Source organism: Canis aureus, chromosome 7 (genome assembly GCF_053574225.1).
Source record: "Canis aureus isolate CA01 chromosome 7, VMU_Caureus_v.1.0, whole genome shotgun sequence".
NCBI lineage: Eukaryota > Metazoa > Chordata > Mammalia > Carnivora > Canidae > Canis > Canis aureus.
Window position 1 is genome coordinate 64,675,079 of NC_135617.1, and position 19,116 is coordinate 64,694,194.

Here is a 19,116-nt window from a genome sequence, read left to right on the forward strand (position 1 = left end):
GAACCAAACTTGACATTAAATTCCTTATTTTCCAGGCCTCAAAAACTACTGTTCAATTAAAATGGTTTTTATTTCCTACTGATTGTACTTAGTTGATAATTGGAAATGTACTTTAAAAAGCTGAAACAAAATTGTACCTTTTTCCCTTTCAAAATGATTAAGTGCTAAGTGTCAGTTAAATATTCTCTTGCAATCCAACCTTTGTAAGAGTACAGTTTGGTATGTTTTTTTTCATAATGCTTACAGAGTCGTTATTAGAAATGTCACAGAAAGTTAATATGGCCAAAATCTTTACAGAGCAGTTACCAATGAATGATTGGTTGCATTTCCTAAGATCATTGTTGCCTTGGCTAGGGTGACTAAAAGAGCCTCTCCTAATCTAATCAATGAAAATATTTGACTTTGCAGGAGAGCCATTAAGCACCTGTTATTTGTTCCTTTTGGTATATCATTTATTGATCATTTTGAAGAGATCAATATAAAAGCATCTGGTTCTGGGAATAATAAAATGTAACAATTATTGGAAAACAAGCCAATATATATATATATACACATTTGAATTTAGTGACCCATACCCAAGAAAAGATTGACTATGAATATTGGCAAGAACTTACACAGAGATCTGAACTTTCTGCTAGTCTCAATTGAAGAGATGCCGGTATAGGAGGGGTAAGGATAGCCATATGAAGTGAGAGAGAATTTAGAGAAATGTACCAGTCCATAGAGTCACCAGAAAGTCAGTCAACTGTAGGATTCTCAGCTGGAGATGCCCATGGCCCCTTCTGGAGTCATGGAATGTTAGAGATGATGGGTTTCAGGCTCATGTGGATTATCTTCCTCATTTTATAGAACATGTTTGCTAGTGTGATGCTGAAGTGTCCTACTCAGCAGTGGACACCTCTGCTTTCCTGCAGCTGGGCCACTTCTAATGAGTGAGGAATGAAGAGGGGAAGCACAAACTCAGGGAAGCCGTGATATAAAACCTGACAGCTGGGTGGGAATATCTGGGCAGGTAGAGCAATGATATTGAAACCCCAGTCAAACATGCTGGTGGAGGTTCATAAACCCAGTCACTATCCCAACCTTCACGCATTCTCCTAAATTCCTGATTCTGGAACTTACATTTTTGCAGGCTCTACTGCCTCGTTCTCCTCTCGAACCCTTCAGCCTCCAATGGCTGAATAGCATAAATATCACCCCCTTTAAATCATGACTACTCTATCGAAATTCACACTGAAGGAAAAAGGAAATTATGGAAATACCTTTGCAACCCCTACAAGTGGGAAATTAACCCCAGGCATATTGGCTACAATGTCACATCAATAGACCAGGTACCTTTTAGTATATTGACAGCCCCAAACAAATCACCTTGCCCTACTTACAGTTTGAAATGAGAAACGTATTTTGCAATAGAGACTTGCTTAGGGAAAACTTAAACTCTTGAAAATCTAATCTTAGTACTCATTTTATTTTGAAGATGGTTATTGTTCCAGCCTAAAATTATCTTTGTATTAATAGGATGAAAGATCTGCTGCAGTCTTACATAGGATTTTCATTATGTTTCTGGGACCAGGTAGTCTCTTCTTGAGAGATGTGGCTCTGTTTTTACCATGGAAGTCAATAGTATAATTATATTTCAATTTACAAAATTCACTTTACAGCCACATTTTCAAGAACACATATCTCTCTTCTATAAAATAAAGGACACTAAAAGGTAAGTGATCTTAGAAGAATAAGCCATTTTAGATGCCTCAGTACAAACTCCTTCCCATTTAGCAAACCACTTAGTGACATCCCTCACATTCAGTCCCTGCTAGGATATTGGCAGAACAGAGAATTTGGGGAAGTGGCCCTGACCAAGTCTGGATGGCTCAAATTATCCCAAGATCCTGCCCATCCCGCCTCCAGTAATACCAACCTTGTGGTCAGTCTAGTCATCACAGTGACTAGTGAGTTTTATCTCACTTTCACATGCTAGTTTTTAAAATCTTTGAAGGCAGGTTTTTATGCCTCCTCTGTCTCCTAAAGATCACTTACAATGAACATTGAAAGTATGTACTTACATTGTGTTCCCATCTAAAAATTTATTTACTCCCTTTACTGTAACTATCTCTATGTGAATAATTGATTTTAGTATATTGGCCAAATGTCTCAGTACCCATTTACATAACAGAAACAAGAACTGTTTTAAGAGGCAAGAAAATTTGTCCCTTTTTTTGTTGTTGTTTTGTTTTGTTTTTTGTCGTTTTGTTTTTTTGGTGTTGGAGGTACTCATTTCAGTGGGTGGTAGCCTGTAACTCAAGCAGCCTACGGGCTCCTAGCTGACGAGTTCATATTTCCCAGATGTGAGGATGCAAGACAGGGTAGACACAAGACAGTTGTTACAGCAGCACCAGGGCATTAGCCTGTCCCTTCTTGGTTAAAGAGCTAAACTTGACTTAGCCACATCCAGGACTCTCCGACCATTGGCAATGAGGAGTGGAGGCTGAGAACAGGAGAGAAGAGCCCTGTCTTCTTGCATGTAGAAGGAGGCCAAGTTGGAGGACCTTTCTCAGAACTTTCAAGTGCCAGAAATTTTACCACAATTAAATATTTTTTTAGATCAGTAGTTTTCAAAGTGTGACCTGGGACCCCTGCAGGCCCTGAGATCCTCTCAGGGAGTCTACAGAGTTCAACTTTTTCATAGTAATACTAAGACACCATTTGACTTTTTAACTCTTCTGCTCTCAGGAGCGTACAGTGAAGTTTCCCAGAGCTACATGACTTGTTGGTATCACAACAGATTGAATACAGAAGCAGATATGAAAATCTACCTGCCTTCTATTAAACAAGACATTAAAGAGCTTTGTAAAAATGTAAAACAATCCTACTATTCTCAAATGAATTTTTTTGTCTTGGAAAACATACTTATTTTTTAATTAAAATGTTGTTTATGTTAACATGTAGGGCTTATTACTGTTATTTTATAATAAAATGATATACATTTTTGAAATGTCTCAGTTTAAATTCCTAATATAATAAATATCAGTAGTTACAACCCACATAAATAAAAGCTACTTGGGGTCCTCAGTCATTTTGTAAAGGAGTCTTGAGGTTAAAAAAAAAAAAGAATGATTTAAGTTAATAAGCAAACAATTAGGAGGTTCAAGAAGTAGAACACTATTGCCATCCACACTGGGAGTGAATTCATTTAAATGGCTTGCTTTTCTGGCTGGAAGGACTGAGAGACTAGAAGGGTTGGGGAGGGGGGCGGGAAGCAGAAGACAAAAACAAGGGGTAAGTTTAAAGAATGGACAAAGCAGGCTTTGGGGAGAGAGGTTTCCAGCCTAGGCGGGTAAGATGTCTAGGGAGCCAAAGGCAAAGGAATCCAGAGATGGGGGAAAGGTAGAGAACAGGTGATTAAAAGAGAACATGGAGAAAGAGGAGGAGGCAGCGAGCAGAGAAAGGTGTCAAGAAAAGCGCAGATCATAGTTTGCAAGATGCTTGAGAAGGGGCAAGGAAGAGAAGACCACGAGGTTAAAAGAGTTGCAAAGGAAGCAGGAATGAGCAGAGAGGGGAGGGACTGAAACCTATCATCCCAGGACCAAGTTAGGCGTTGTGGAACATGAGGCTAGCCCTGTACACACCAGGGGGAGGAGGGTGCAGCTTACCTCGTGAGGTATGTAATCAGGAGGCAGTTTGCTCAGCATATCTTCAGATAATCTATAAACGATGGCTTCCCGGGTCTCTCCCACACCCCCTCCACTCTCTTTGGGTTGAATGTTGGTAATTGTTTCAAGAACAGCAGAAGCAGTGTTACTCTGATACCTGATAAAAGAGTGAACTGTTCAGAATGTAGCAGGGAAATGTAGGTGTTCAGAGATAATGATCAAAGCTAAAATGAACTGATAAGATCACTTAAAGCCAGACAGAAGAGGAGTGTGGGTGGGGGGAAGGAAACTTTACCACCAACCTCCAGGAATGAAAAAACTAGAGATCCATCTACTGCCTCCTAACAAGACATCAAGAACGTCACCGAAAATGAAAGGCTCTCTATCTTTAGGGAAAGAGATTCCATGAATGTCATTGGTAATCCAAAGCAGTACTATCCAGTTTTGCTCGGCACTAACCTACAAACCTCATGCTGGATAACAAACACATCTCCTATTTATTCTCCCTCAGTTATAGACTGGTCATAAGACTCTATAATTACATGACAATTTGTTAGATCAAAGAGGATCACTCATATTTCCTCTGTGAATTACACATTATTAAAATTTCTTCAGTATTTTCTGTTTTGTTTTCTCATTTTCCCATTTTTGTTTTATGATTTCCAAAGTAATCTATTGGCATCCCTCTGCTCTACCTAAATGCAGCCACCCATCTTTAAAATCCATGTATCTGGGATCCCTGGGTGGCGCAGTGGTTTAGCGCCTGCCTTTGGCCCAGGGCGCGATCCCTGAGACCCGGGATCGAATCCCACGTCGGGCTCCCGATGCATGGAGCCTGCTTCTCCCTCTGCCTATGTCTCTGCCTCTCTCTCTCTCTATCTCTCTCTGTGACTATCATAAGTAAATAAATAAAAAAATTTAAAAAAAAATAAAATCCATGTATCCATAGTGATTGATGATGACATTTAGAGCTAAAATGACCAGGCAGCTCTGGATTTTGTCTTAACATTTGCATATTCCCATTGATCTCTGAACCTCTTTCTCAAAGGGTCAAGTGCTCCTTCTCAGACATCTGCTGGAACACCACTTCTTTAAAACACTCTCTTCACGAGGAAGCTTGAGATGGATAGATTCCGTTAACTTTCCCCTATTAAATACAGTCCCTGGTAACTGCCTCCTTGCAGACAGCCTCTCCTCTGCTGTCCTGCCTGCTGCATCATCAATCACGGTGGTCTGAAGTCTTCACCTGGTGTAAAAGGAGCCCTACAGACTGAAATATTTGGGGAGAGCTGTTTTTGTTGTTAAGATTCTGCTGTTGGGGCACCTGGGTGGCTCAGTTGGTTAAGCGTCTGTCTTCTGCTTAAATCGTGATCCCAGAGTTCTGGGATGGAGTCCAGGGTCAGGCTCCCTCTTCCTCTGTCCCTCCCCTGCTCATGCTCTCTCTGTCTCACTCTCTCTCAAATAAATAAATAAATAATAAATAAATAAATAAATAAATAAATATTCTGCTGTCTACTATTTGTACTAGTTCTTGGTAAAAAGATTTTATATACTCCTATAGACATAACATTTCAGTCCCAGTTAGGAATAAAAAAAGAGCATTTTCATAGATTTATTGGGGGGTAATTGACATACAATAAGCTTTTCATTTTAGCCAGTGTAAAATTTGATAGATTGTGACACCAATAAAACCATCACCACAACCAAGAAAATGAATATATCTGACATCCTCTGAAAGTTTCCCTGTGCCCTTTGTGATTCATCTCTCCATGCCAACACCTCACTGTCCTTAAGGCAACTGACCACAAGTCCGTTTTCTGTCAACATATACTAGCTTGCATTTTTTTTTGAGTTTTATACAAATAAGAGTCATATGGTATGTCTTTGGATTCTTTTCTTCAGCATAATTATTTTGAAAATCATAGATGTTATATATATTAATAGTTTATTTCTTTTTATTGCTGAGTAGTATTATTTGGGTATATATATCTGTCCATTTACCTTTTGATTAACTTTTGAATTGTTTCTGGTTTGAATATAAATAAAAGTTCTATAGTCGTTTATGGTTTAAAAAAAAATCCATGTATCCAATAAAGATTTCCAATGTACCAGGCACTGAGCTAGGTGCTATAATATGGTGGTAAACAGATCCCTGCCTTGGTGCCTCTCTCTATCTACTGGAAGAGGGGTGCATTTGTCAATACCATTGTAACACATGCTGTGGAGTAAAAGAACAAGATGCTTTAAAAGAGAGTAGTCTGTCTGCCTCTCTCTCTTTTGTTCTCACTCTCTAGAGCTCTTCTGGGTCAACCAGATGCTTTGAGAGGCACAGTTTTTGTCTTGAAGTGGCTGGGTGTGGACACATAGATGGTGTGTGTGCATGAGTGTGAGAGTCAGTCAGATACTAAAATCCCCTACTATTATTGTACTGTACTATTATTGTACTATTGTTGTATTGCTGTCAATTTCTCCCTTTTGGTCTGTTAGTATTTGCTTTCTATTTTTAAGTGATCCCTATGCTAGGTGCACAAATATTTACAAATGTTGTATCTTCTTGGTGAATTGACCTCTTTATCATTTAATGACTAACCTTGTCTTTTATTAGTCTTTGTTTAAAAATCTATTTTGTCTGATATAACTACCCAAGTTTTCTTTCAGCTTCTATTTGCAAAAAAACATCATTTTTCATTCCATCACTTTTAGTCTGTGCATGTTCTTACATTTGAAGTGAGTCTCTTGGAGGCAGCACAGGTCTGTTTTGTTTTGTGTGTTTTTTAAATGCATTCCGTCACTCTATGTCTTTTGATTAGAGAATTTAGCCCATTTACATTTGAAGTAATTATTACTAGTCATGTGCTTATTCCTATTTTGTTAATTGTTTTCTGGTTGTTCTTTAGTTCTTTTCTGTTCCTTTTCTCCTGTTCTTCCCTTTTGCTTTAATGACTTTCTGTAGTGTTATGCTTAGATTCCTTTCCTATTATCTTTTGTGTATCTACTATAGACTTTTGTTTTGTTACCCTGAAGCTCACATATAACAGCTTATTAATATAACAGTCTATTTTAAGTTGACAGCAAATATGTAAATAGGCATTTTCACAGGAAGACTGAGGTTGTGTTTTAGTCCACTATGGTTGCCATGCCTTGGGGGTAGCAGCCTATCAAGAACTGTCTCTCCAATTGTTTCAGTTCTGTGGGGTCCAGAAATGCAAGCCCCCCAGCCACCAATGCTGGGCATGCAAGGGACATCCTCTGCATGGGCTGCATGTGTCTGCTGGCTTTAGCAGGGCTATGGAGGAAAATGGGGCTGGGGTGTGCCTACCAGCTTTATCAGGGTCACAGGAACCACTGGGGTTGGGACACTCCCACCAGCACTAGTAAGGCAGAGGGGAGAATCCATAACTAATGCCAATCCGTGTCTCCATCCCTAGCAAGAGACCCAAGAGGTCCCTGCCCCTCTAGGAGATGCCTTAAGTTTAACAAATGAATCTCCTTCATATATGGTCTAAGTGCTTTTCAAACCGCTGCTTTTGCTTTGAGTCCCAGGGGTGAGTGATTCTGCACATAAGCCCTGTAACAGCAGGATCTTAATTCCCTACAGCCCTTTGGGTCTCCTGGATATAAGGCACATTGGTTTTCAAAGTCAGACATTTTGGGGGCTTGTCTTTCTGGTACAGATCCCAAGAGCTGGAGTTCCTGATGTGGAGCATGATCTCCTTGCTTCCCAGGGGAAGCTCTGTATTTATGATATTCCTCCCAATTATGTGTCACTGTGCAGTGGTGAGGTTTTGGGTGAGATGATATCTCTGCCTCTCCTACCCATCTTGGGGGGCAGGTGCCTCTTCGAATCACTATTTTTGTATTGTTTGGGCAAATACTTGTAGTGCAATTGCTGGGTAAGTAAGTTCTATTTTTAAGTTTTTGAGGAACCTCCATGCTGTTTTCCAGGGTGGCTGAACCAGTTTGCATTCCCATCAACAGTGCAAGAGGGTTCCCCTTTCTCTGTATCCTTGTCAACATTTGTTGTTTCCTGAGTTAATTTTGGCCATTCTGACACATTCTGGTCAATGAGGTGGTATCTCATTGTGGCTTTGATTTGTATTTCCCTGATGCTGAGTGATGCTGAGCATTTTACAAAAGGAGGGCAAAATAAGGCATTGAAGAGAATGCTAAAGGATAATTATTGTGATGGAAAGTCTGAGGTATAGAAAAGAATAGGTCAATGCATGGGCACATCTAAATAAGCATTATGCTATAAAACAATAATTATATTGTAATTGTGGGTTTATGAAAAACAGATAAAATTAAAATACTGAAATGCCAGGAGGGGAGTGCTGTAGTTAAAATTATCCAGGAGTTTTTGATTAAGAGGAGGGTAAAGATATTAATTTTACATTTAATTAAAAGTGGATGTTAAAATTTCTAAAGAAAAAATAAAAAGAAGTAGTACATAACTAGCACAGGGGTAAAAATAGAATGAAAAATATTCATTCAGCAAGAAGTCAAAGACAGGGAAGATATAGCAAAATATAGAAATGATGGTGCAAAAAGAACAACATTTTATATTTTACACACGTTATACTTTTGTATTTATTTAACATTTAATAAATCAGTTTTTTTAATAAATCAGTTTTTAAAAAAATAACAAATGTCCAAAGATGTGCAAGATTATTTTTTTAAATTTATTTTTATTGGTGTTCAATTTACCAACATACAGAATAACCCCCAGTGCCCATCACCCATTCACTCCCACCCCCCCGCCCTCCTCCCCTTCTACCACCCCTAGTTCGTTTCCCAGAGTTAGCAGTCTTTATGTTCTGTCTCTCTTTCTGATATTTCCTACACATTTCTTCTCCCTTTCCTTATATTCCCTTTCACTATTATTTATATTTCCCAAATGAATGAGAACATATAATGTTTGTCCTTCTCCGATTGACTAACTTCACTCAGCATAATACCCTCCAGTTCCATCCACGTTGAAGCAAATGGTGGGTATTTGTCGTTTCTAATGGCTGAGGAATATTCCATTGTATACATAAACCACATCTTCTTTATCCATTCATCTTTCGATGGACACCGAGGCTCCTTCCACAGTTTGGCTATTGTGGACATTGCTGCTAGAAACATCGGGTGCAGGTGTCCCGGCGTTTCATTGCATCTGTATCTTTGGGGTAAATCCCCAACAGTGCAATTGCTGGGTCGTAGGGCAGGTCTATTTTGAACTCTTTGAGGAACCTCCACACAGTTTTCCAGAGTGGCTGCACCAGTTCACATTCCCACCAACAGCGTAAGAGGGTTCCCTTTTCTCCGCATCCTCTCCAACATTTGTGGTTTCCTGCCTTGTTAATTTTCCCCATTCTCACTGGTGTGAGGTGGTATCTCATTGTGGTTTTGATTTGTATTTCCCTGATGGCAAGTGATGCAGAGCATTTTCTCATATGCATGTTGGCCATGTCTATGTCTTCCTCTGTGAGATTTCTCTTCATGTCTTTTGCCCATTTCATGATTGGATTGTTTGTTTCTTTGGTGTTGAGTTTAATAAGTTCTTTATAGATCTTGGAAACTAGCCCTTTATCTGATATGTCATTTGCAAATATCTTCTCCCGTTCTGTAGGTTGTCTTTTAGTTTTGTTGACTGTATCCTTTGCTGTGCAAAAGCTTCTTATCTTGATGAAGTCCCAATAGTTCATTTTTGCTTTTGTTTCTTTTGCCTTCATGGATGCATCTTGCAAGAAGTTACTGTGGCCGAGTTCAAAAAGGGTGTTGCCTGTGTTCTCCTCTAGGATTTTGATGGAATCTTGTCTCACATTTAGATCTTTCATCCATTTTGAGTTTATCTTTGTGTATGGTGAAAGAGAGTGGTCTAGTTTCATTCTTCTGCATGTGGATGTCCAATTTTCCCAGCACCATTTATTGGAGAGACTGTCTTTCTTCCAATGGATAGTCTTTCCTCCTTTATCGAATATTAGTTGACCATATAGTGGTATTTGTAATAGAAAATCCTGGTAAATAACAAATCCTGGTAAAACTCTATATATACAGCCAGGAAAAATGTGATGTAGCTCTGGATGCTTGGTAAAGTGAGGTTATTGAATTGAGATTACTGAATGAAATAGCATGGTAATTCTGTTTTATGGCTGTGTAATACTCCATTGTATACATATGCCTCATCTTCTTTAATCCATTCATCCATCATGGTCATTTAAGTTGCTTCTATATCTTGGCTATTGTAAATAATGCTGCAATTAGCATTATTACTCAGCCACAAAAAAGAATGAGATCTTGCCATTTATGACAACCTGGATGGACCTGGAGGGCATTATGCTAAGTGAAATAAGTCAGACAGAGAAAGACAAATGCCATCTTTCACTTACATGTGGAATCTAAAAAGCAAAACAAATGAATAAACAAAAAAAAAAAGCAGAAACAGACCCATAAAAACAGAGAACAAACTAAGTGGTTGTCAGAGGCGAGGAGGGGGGCAAGGATGGGCAAATAGGTGAAAGAGAGTGGGGGATACAGGCTTCCAGTTATGGAATAAAGTCACAGGAATGAAAGATACAGCATGTGAATATAGTCAATAGGATTTTAATAGTGTTGTACTGTGACAAATTATAGCTACACTTGTAAGGATGGCAAAATGTATATATAGAGTTGTCAAATCACCATGTTGTACACCTGAAACTAATGTAACACTCTGCGTCAATTATACTTCAATTAAAAAAATAGCATGTTACAGAAACCTTACCAGGGTGTGATTACAATTTTTATTGTAAATAATGTGCACATAAGCATAGAAAAAAATCTAGAAGGGTCTATTAAGAATGAGATTTTTATATGATGAGCATTTGCTGTGATTATTACTTTCTGCTTTCTATTTTCTGTATTGTTTGTTTTTCTCAATGAGAAAGTACAAATTTTTTTTATAATAAAGAGTATTATGACTATTTTCATTTTGAAAAGAGAGAAAAAATAAGCCCCCACATGCAAAGCCCACCAAGGACTCAACAGAGATGAATCACTGACAAACGTTTGAGGTTCATTGAAATGCATCTTAGAAATTCCTAGTAATCTTCATGCCCCACCAGAAAGGCTCCTTTCCACCTCCCTAATAGCATACGGAAAGAATTACACCTTTTTCTTTTTCATCTATAGCATTGAATTGTGCAAACTGTCTCACTAACTAACAGAATCCTAAGGAACTACTGCTAAAATTATCCAGGCTTCTTTGCTTATGGAAAAGCCACATTTTGCGTCCACAGAGGGAATTCTATTCAGCTAGCCTTTAATTCATTTAGGAACCAGATGAAGAATGGAGGAGATGCTCTGTCGTCAGCATTTTCATTTGGTTGGCAGGTAGAATTTGGTTGTATCTGGACCCAAACATACGTATCCAAAGAATTGCATCCTTTCCAAACGTCATGGCTAAGGTAAATGCATCAGCCACTATGCGCTGTAAGCTGGTTTTTCAGGCGGATACAGTGATTACGAGGATCTTGTGTCAAACCCTAGTACATGTTTGTAACCCAGCCAGTTGGAGTATTGACTCCACATTACTTTTAAACATATGAATTTCACAGTAAGGGCCAATATGGTAAAAGCTGATTTCTAATAAAATTAAATGAAAATGGATTTTGTATGGAGCACTTGGGTGGCTCAGTCATTAAGCGTCCAATTCTTGATTTCAGCTCAGCTCATGCATGATCTAAGGATACTGAGATCGAACCCTGCATCAGCCTCTGCACTCAGCATGGAGTCTGCTTTTAAGTCCCTCTGCTCCTCCCTCCTCCTGCTCTCTCTAAAATAAATAAAAAGTAAATAAATGAATAAAGTCTTTAAAAAAAAGAAAATTGATTTTGTATAATTGTATAGAGAATTTTAAATTTATTTTTTATTATTTTTTGGTGAGCAATTTCTATGTAGATTGTTGGAGTTTTAGTATATCCCCAAAGAGGGACGGCTGGGTGGCTCAGCAGTTGAGCGTTTGCCTTTGGCTCAGGGTGTGATCCCGGAGTCCCAGAATCGAGTCCCACATCAGGCTTCCTGCATGGAGCCTGCTTCTCCCTCTGTCTATGTCCCTGCCTCTCTCTCTTTGTGTCTCTCATGAAAAAATAAAATCTTTAAAAAAAATTTTTAAAAAGAATATCCCCAAAGACATTTATTTTTAAAGTTGAAAGATGAACACATCAAGCACACACAAAACTGAACATATACACAGGTAATAAAACATTCTAGTAAAATGGAACAAAAGGCCCTTGTGACTCATTCCTGAATTTTGAAGTATGGTGCTATCCCAGTTTTTAAAAGTCATATAAAGTCTAAGAATAATACAGATAACTCTAAGGAGGAAAAGCAGGAAAATAGCTGATGCAACAACCAAAATGAAGTCATCAAAAGTCAAGGAGCCACATATTATATACAATTCTCAGACAGGTACATTTCTGTGATTTCTATTACTCCACGATCTCATTCTAGCATCAGATACAGTGAGGGGAGACTGCTACAGTAGGTGTCACTATCACGGTCCTCTTGCTGAGGACTGTGAACAACCAGGCAAGTCTGGGTAGTGTGAAACCTCTAACTTTATCCTAATCTCTACATATCCACATTTCTGCTGACTCCTAGGGCTCTCTGTTTCCCAAATCAAACAATTCCAACACCTGATTCACTGTTTCCATTCTCTCTTTGCCCTGATCTGTCCCATCTTCTTGAACATCAATGCCTTCACCCAGCCGCTAATCTACAAACTTCAGAGATAGTCTCCTCTTGATGCCACTCTCCAGCTCTTCTTGGTTTCCAAGACCTATTTCCAAATCACTGCTAGCCTCTATCTAGAAAATTCCAGCATTTTCATGGTGCCCCAAGCCAGTCTCTGTATGTGCATCAGCCTCATGGGTAGGCTGCTCCTCTCTTGAAGTCCCTCCCCACCATGCTCTAGGCACACTGGATTTAGCTCCTCGCACGCAGCACACGCTTTCACATCTTCATGCCCCCCCTTGGACTGTTCCTTCACGTACGTACCCTAATCTATGCCTTTTATTTTCACTGTGCCAGAGCATTTTATTTTAATATTTTTTCAATTGTATATATTTAAGGTGTACAACTTGGTGACTCAATATATGTATATACACTTACTGCTCATTATCTTCCTCTTTCCTTGCATTGTCCTTCTTATCTTTGGTGTTGTTGCCCCTTCCTCCCTACCCCTTTTCTTACCTGGAACTCCTGCATGTCCATTAAGGCATAGCTCAGAGATGACCTCTCTCACTAGCTTAATTTAAATTCCTAAGCTGGAATTTATTGCTTCTTCATCTTTGTTTTCCTAGCAGTGTGTGTGTGTGTGTGTGTGTGTGTGTGTGTGTTCTATATAATCCTGATTTTAGGATCCATCATATTGTATTACATAACTATTTGCCACTCATTCATTTTCCCTAATACATTATGAACTCCAAGGGCAAGGATGGTGTCTTGCTAATCTCTGTATCCCGAGTTGGCTAGAGAGTAAGTTCTCAATAAATGTTTGTTTGTTGAATTCAGGCCAGTTGGTTTGAATTTTATTAAACTTCCAATATAAAGGAGAGCAATTCTCCAGTAATTATTTGTTTCTTCTTATAGTAAAAGTATAGTAAATTACTGTTATCACTATTTGCTTCCTTCATGGCACCTTTCCCCATACAAAGGGAAATATATATAAATTTAGGTGCTCCTCAGAACACAGGAGAATCAGAAAGACATCATTTGAAAGTAAAGAAAACCTGCATTTATTATGATATTTAAGCACAGATCTTTAAAGTTTAAAGAAAATCACAGTAAATCTCCATTCACACCAAGAAAATCAGAGATCATTCTTCCTACCTGCTCTAACTACAAATAAAAAAAGGGAAAGATCCCATGTCTGGGGCACTCAGGAGCTCTTGGCTCACCCCCAGCTCATTGCCTCTTTGGAAACATGCTCTGTACATGGGGCTGGGTGCCAACAGTGCACAGCACTGTGAACATGACCATTCTGTTCTTGGCTGGCACTAGCCGCATTCACCAGTGCTCCAGGGAGGGGTAAATGGACATGCTGCTGCTGCTAGATCTCACCTAAGAAATCATTGTCTTGGTGGGTGATTTTATTTTTTTTATGAGGTGATCTGAGAATAATCCTCAGGACATGGATGTGGGGAAGAAGCCCTGAAAAGCTGACCCATTTTGTATAAGATCTGCACAAGCTCTCTGGATCATCTCCCCGCCACACATTTTATTAGGTGCAGAATGCCAGGGCTATACAACTCACATTTCTTTATCCACTATGTGATTTTTATGTTTGCAAGGTAGGAAAGGCAGAAGCAAAGGTATGTTTGCAAAGGTAGGAAAGGCAGAAGCCTAGTTAGCTAGCTATTATGGAGAACTGCAAATATCTCTATATGCCTCAAAAGCCTTTCAGGCTTTCAGGAAAACAGTCCCCATAAATGCTCTGAGTTGAAGGAGAACTATAATACTTCATGAGCTTTGGTCCCGAGTTACTTCTAGAAGAAAATTTCTCTTTTGAGTAAATATAGGAAGAAGCTCCTATTGGTCTTTTAGCTTGGTGGTTTGGGGCAGCTGTCCAGGTCACCTCTGCTGAGTGGTAGAGTCAAGGTCATGGGTAATAAAAATGCAGGACAAATAAAAAACAGAACTGTCTACAAAGAAACAACCATCTAATGAGATATTAGTGCACTATCACATCCAAATCAGCCTAGATTTACATACGTCTTTGCACATGAAATAACAACGAGCATACATTTTTAATAAAAATCTGAAACTCAAATTTCAGCTAATACTAAAAGAAATACAATTAAATTCATCCTGCATAGAAATGAATATAAAAGTTGTAATAGGGCATTTGATAAATTTTAGAAGGTAGAAAAATATGCATAACCGTTAATGAGAAAAAGAGTGAAAATAAATAACTGTTTTTGACATTGAGATAGTTGAATTTGCAGAGTCCTTGGTACCTTATAAATCTAGATAATAAAATGTGAATAAACTATGCATTTTTATGGTATCTAAGCTCTTGGGAGAGATTTTACTTATTTTAAAGCATTTATTCAGCTGTATTTCCCACTCACCTTTTCAGGGATTCTGCATTCTTAAGGAAGAGAAAGACCTATCGTCCCCTTTCGCAAATCTCCCTCTCCTCTCAAATTTATGGATGCTAGGTTCAGAGCACAGATGCTATAAGCAAGGACATAGAGTTCTCCACCATGGCCTAACCATAGGCTAGAAGCCTATCCGGAAGAGTGCTGTTGAACAGGGTGCACATCAGATAAATTAAGAAGGATTCTTCTAGCTGGGGACATTCACACAGATTTCTCACTGATTCTTACAGAGTCCACCCCCCTCTAATGGATTCAAGGGTACAAATCTCTGTACAAATATACTGAAACTTCTCACCTGGGCTCCAATCCATGTCTTTCTCCCCACTCAGATACATCCCTCCGTCTTTCCCAATTCAACACACCTGAACAGAACTCTGCAACCTCCCTCTCAAATGCCCTTCTGTTCCAAATTCTACCATCCCAGCTTCCAGACCAGAAATGTCAGGGGAAGCTTTGATTCCTTCTATCATCTCACACAGAACTTGAAAAGTCACTTCTTGCTGGAATGGGAGGGGTGTTGTTGGGAGGGGGTGGGGTTGGTTTTAGCTGAGAAGCTTTATCTGCTATTGCTTACTGCCTCCTGGTGGCTGATGGGGGAACAGCGAGGGGTTGGAGTGCAGCCCTCCAGGAAGGCGGCCTGGAATGCCTAGCATTCCAGTCATCAAATATTTCAGAGCCAAGAAAAAGAAGACTCAAACCTAGGGCAAAGCTCACCCAGAGACTAAGAAAATGACCACATGCAGAGTTGCACAACAGAGCCTGCTTGCCTGAGCAGGAACCAAACATGGACCAAGATCCCCAGGAGGAGGAGAGGAGGAGTGGGTGGGAAAGACCCAAGGACAGACCAGGTGGGGAAGTTAAGAATGAAGAGAGATCAGAGGAGGAGGACTGCAGGTCTTACAAGCCAGCTAGTTGTCTGACAGATTGGAGGCAGAGTTCCAGCACCTTCTACTTGATCTCACTTGGTGTGATGAGAGATTACAAGATCCTGACACTCTATTTTGGGAAAAAATAGCTGTGGCATCTAATCTATAGCATGCTGGCCAGTGATGACATAGAAACCTTTGGATAGAGTGGTGAAGAGAGCTGCCAAAAGACACAGAAGGCTCGCTGTGCTCTCTACTCCTTAGGTGGCAGCAACAAATGGATGAAAACTACACAAGACTCTCAGCCATTGCTCTATACTCACTAAATCTCACAGGTCCCCTTTGGGACATGTCCTACAGCTTTGCTCTACCCTCTCCATTCTGGCATCATCCCTGATTTTGGCCTGCATCAAACCACATCTGGATTGATCCACAGGGCCTCCAAGATGGTCTTAGTCCAAACAGTCTCCAGATGAAGGGAAATGCACTCAATTTCACTCAAAAGAAGAGAAAGCAAATTAAAACTATGCTGAGATACCATTTCTCACTTGTCATATTGGTGAAAATTCAAAACCTTCACCAATACTCTGTTGATGAGGCTGTGAAAGAAGGGCCTTGCCACATTGTTGTTGAGAGTGCAAAGTAGCACAGTCCTGTGGAGAGGACTTGGCAATATTCACTAATCCCTGATCTAGCAACTCCACTCACAGCCACACACCCTGAAAATATATCTCCAACAACATGAGAAACCTTAACCATGAGATTATTAATTGAGGAATTATTTGGGATAGCAAAATACTGGAAACAACCTAAATGCCCATCCATAGGAGTCAGATGATAAACTATGGTACATATTAACAATGGAGGAGCATGCAGCTGTAAAATAAAAAAATAGTGAGGAAGACATGGGAACATATGGAGTGATTACAGGATACATTTTTTAAAAGATTTCATTTATTTATTTTTTAGAGAGTTTGTACAAGGATGGGGAGGCGCAGAGGGGGAGGGAGAGAGAGACTCTTAAGCAGGCTCCATGCCCAGCAAGGAGCCCAACGCAGGGCTTAACCTCACAACCCTGAGATGGCGATCTGAGCCACAAACAAGAGTTGGATGCTTAACCATCTGAGCCGCTCAGGTGCCCCACAGGATACATTTTTAATTGGAAAAGATAAGACACAAAATTATATATAAAGTATGGCAACTTTAGGAAAAAACAAGTAATAAGAATATATATGTATTTATGTTTTAGCAAAAAGAAACACAGGAAAGAGGCACTTGCGTGGCTCAGTCAGTTAAATGTCCAGCTCTTGGTTTCAGCTCAGGTTATGCTCAGGGTCCTGAGATCAAGCCCCATGTTGGCCTCTGCATTTTACAGGGAATCTACTTGAGATTCTCTCTCCTTCTGCCTCCCTCCCCACTCATGCACTTGTGCTCTGTAAAGTAAATTTTTAAAAATTAAGGAAAAAAACACAGGGAAGATAACCCAGAAACTAATGCATCTGGTTGCCCAAAAAGGTAGAGGGAGGGGTGTGAGAACACCTTTTATCTAGCCGTGACTCTCAAGCCATGTCCATGTTTCATGTATTTAAGACAACCGACAAAGATGGACAAAAACTAAATGTAATATAAACAGAAATAAATGAATGCACCTATCTATCAATTGATAGCATAACCACACAGAGAAAACAATCTGAGTGACTTCTGAGTAGAATGCTCTGTACAACCTCAGTGGGATGTATTCCAGGGATTAAAAGAACTGCAAAGAAATCTTGATCTCCACTTAATACATTTGTTGTTGGTAGCGGTCTTGGTGGAGTCATTTAGAGCAAATGGGTAAATATATTGAACTTAGTGTGATCCAGAGCTCTTATCATGGGAGAGAGGAGACTTCAATATTGAAATGAGGGAAGACCAAGAAGAGACGTGAAGTATACCTTTGAAATTGGAGTTACTGGTATTAGCTCATGACATTTTTGGTGTCGTTTTGTTTTTAAGATTTTATTTATTTATTTGAGGGAGAGAGAGAGAGAGAAAGAGAGAGAGAGAGAAAGCACACAAGCAGGGGGAGTGGCAGAGGGAGAGGAAGAAGCGGGCTCCCCACTCAGCAGGGAGTCTGATGCAGGGCTTGATCCCAGAACCCTGAGATCATGACCTGAGTTGAAGGCAGACACTTAACCAGCTCAGCCACTCAGGCACCCCAACTCATGACGTTTTAAAAAGTACTTATTTCCTAGCTCTATCCATTGAGGGGGCTATAAGCACACACACACACACACACACACACACACACACACAGAAATAGATGTGGTTACATAAGGATATAACTGTAGATCTATAAATATACAAAGATATAAATATAGAAAGAGAAAAGGTAAATGGTACAAACTGTTAACAACTGGTGACTCTGGGTGAAGGCTATATGACGTTCACTGTACTTGCAACTTTTCTGAGGATTTATAATAGTTCAAAATAAAAAGTCAAGGGAAAAAATAATTTGACTCCATCACTGCCTTCTATCTGCATTACATTTTAGGCTTACTTCTCTGGACTTCTTCTAGTTCTGGTTTATCTTTCTTGAGAGCTGATGACCCAAACTGCTATGGTCACATGGGTAAGTCAGGATGCGATGAGTTCAACCCTGCTTTAACACACTCTGTGGCAGGATCCTGTAGCCCCCAACAGGATCCAACTCTCTAGGAACCAGCTGTCATGACTCCTTGGGCTCTTGCAAGGATGAACTCAAAGTTTGGAGCTCTCATATGTGAGCTTTTTCAATTACTAACATAGAAGTGCTTTACATCATTGGCACTTTTTCTGCCCATTCACATGAACTGTTTCTATAGACTATTCTCATTCATTATATTCTTCACAATCCAGAAGAATTTAGTATTGCTGGCACATTCAACACATAGGTCCTGAGCCATCAGGCACTGTTTAGCACTGGAGAGACAGTAATAAAAATAGACAAAAGTTTTGGACATGATAGCTTTTATATTTAATGATGGTAGACAGAAGATAGCAAATAAATAAGTAAGTACAAAATATCCCAGCTGGTGATACAATCTAAAGAAAAAAGTAGGCAAGGAGGATGGAGTCTGGGGTGAGGGCTGAGGAGCAGTCTGCAATTTTTAAATAGGGCACCCAGGGAAGACATCATTGAAAAGGTAACATTTAATTAAGGACCAGAAAGAGGAAAGGTGAGCCAGTGAGCCACAATGATATCTGGGGGGAGGGATGTTCTGGGAGGAGCAAGTATCCCATGAGGGGAGCCATATGGTCTATCTGAGTAATAGGAAGCTAGCAGGAGCTGGAGCTGGGCAGTGAGGGAGGGAGGGGACAGAGGAGATCAGGCTGAGAGGTGGGGGAAGGTGGTCCTAGCGGGCCTTGCAGGTCACCTGTATGTCACCATCTGCCTTTGATCTTGACTTAAGAGTGAGATGGGGGACTTAGGAGGGTTCTGAAAAGAGGAGTGATGGG

The 19,116-nt window shown here is 39.8% G+C and overlaps 1 protein-coding gene across 2 annotated transcripts in view; it reads right to left on the reverse strand.

Annotated features, from left to right (window-relative positions):
- Positions 1–19,116, reverse strand: part of DNAH8 (dynein axonemal heavy chain 8) — a 363,336-nt gene that overhangs the window by 22,928 nt on the left and 321,292 nt on the right. For both annotated transcript variants that reach the window (XM_077904163.1, XM_077904162.1), the window contains one exon: positions 3,651–3,807. In XM_077904163.1, coding sequence (XP_077760289.1) covers positions 3,651–3,807 — 157 coding nt within the window. The remainder of the gene's footprint in view (positions 1–3,650; positions 3,808–19,116) is intronic.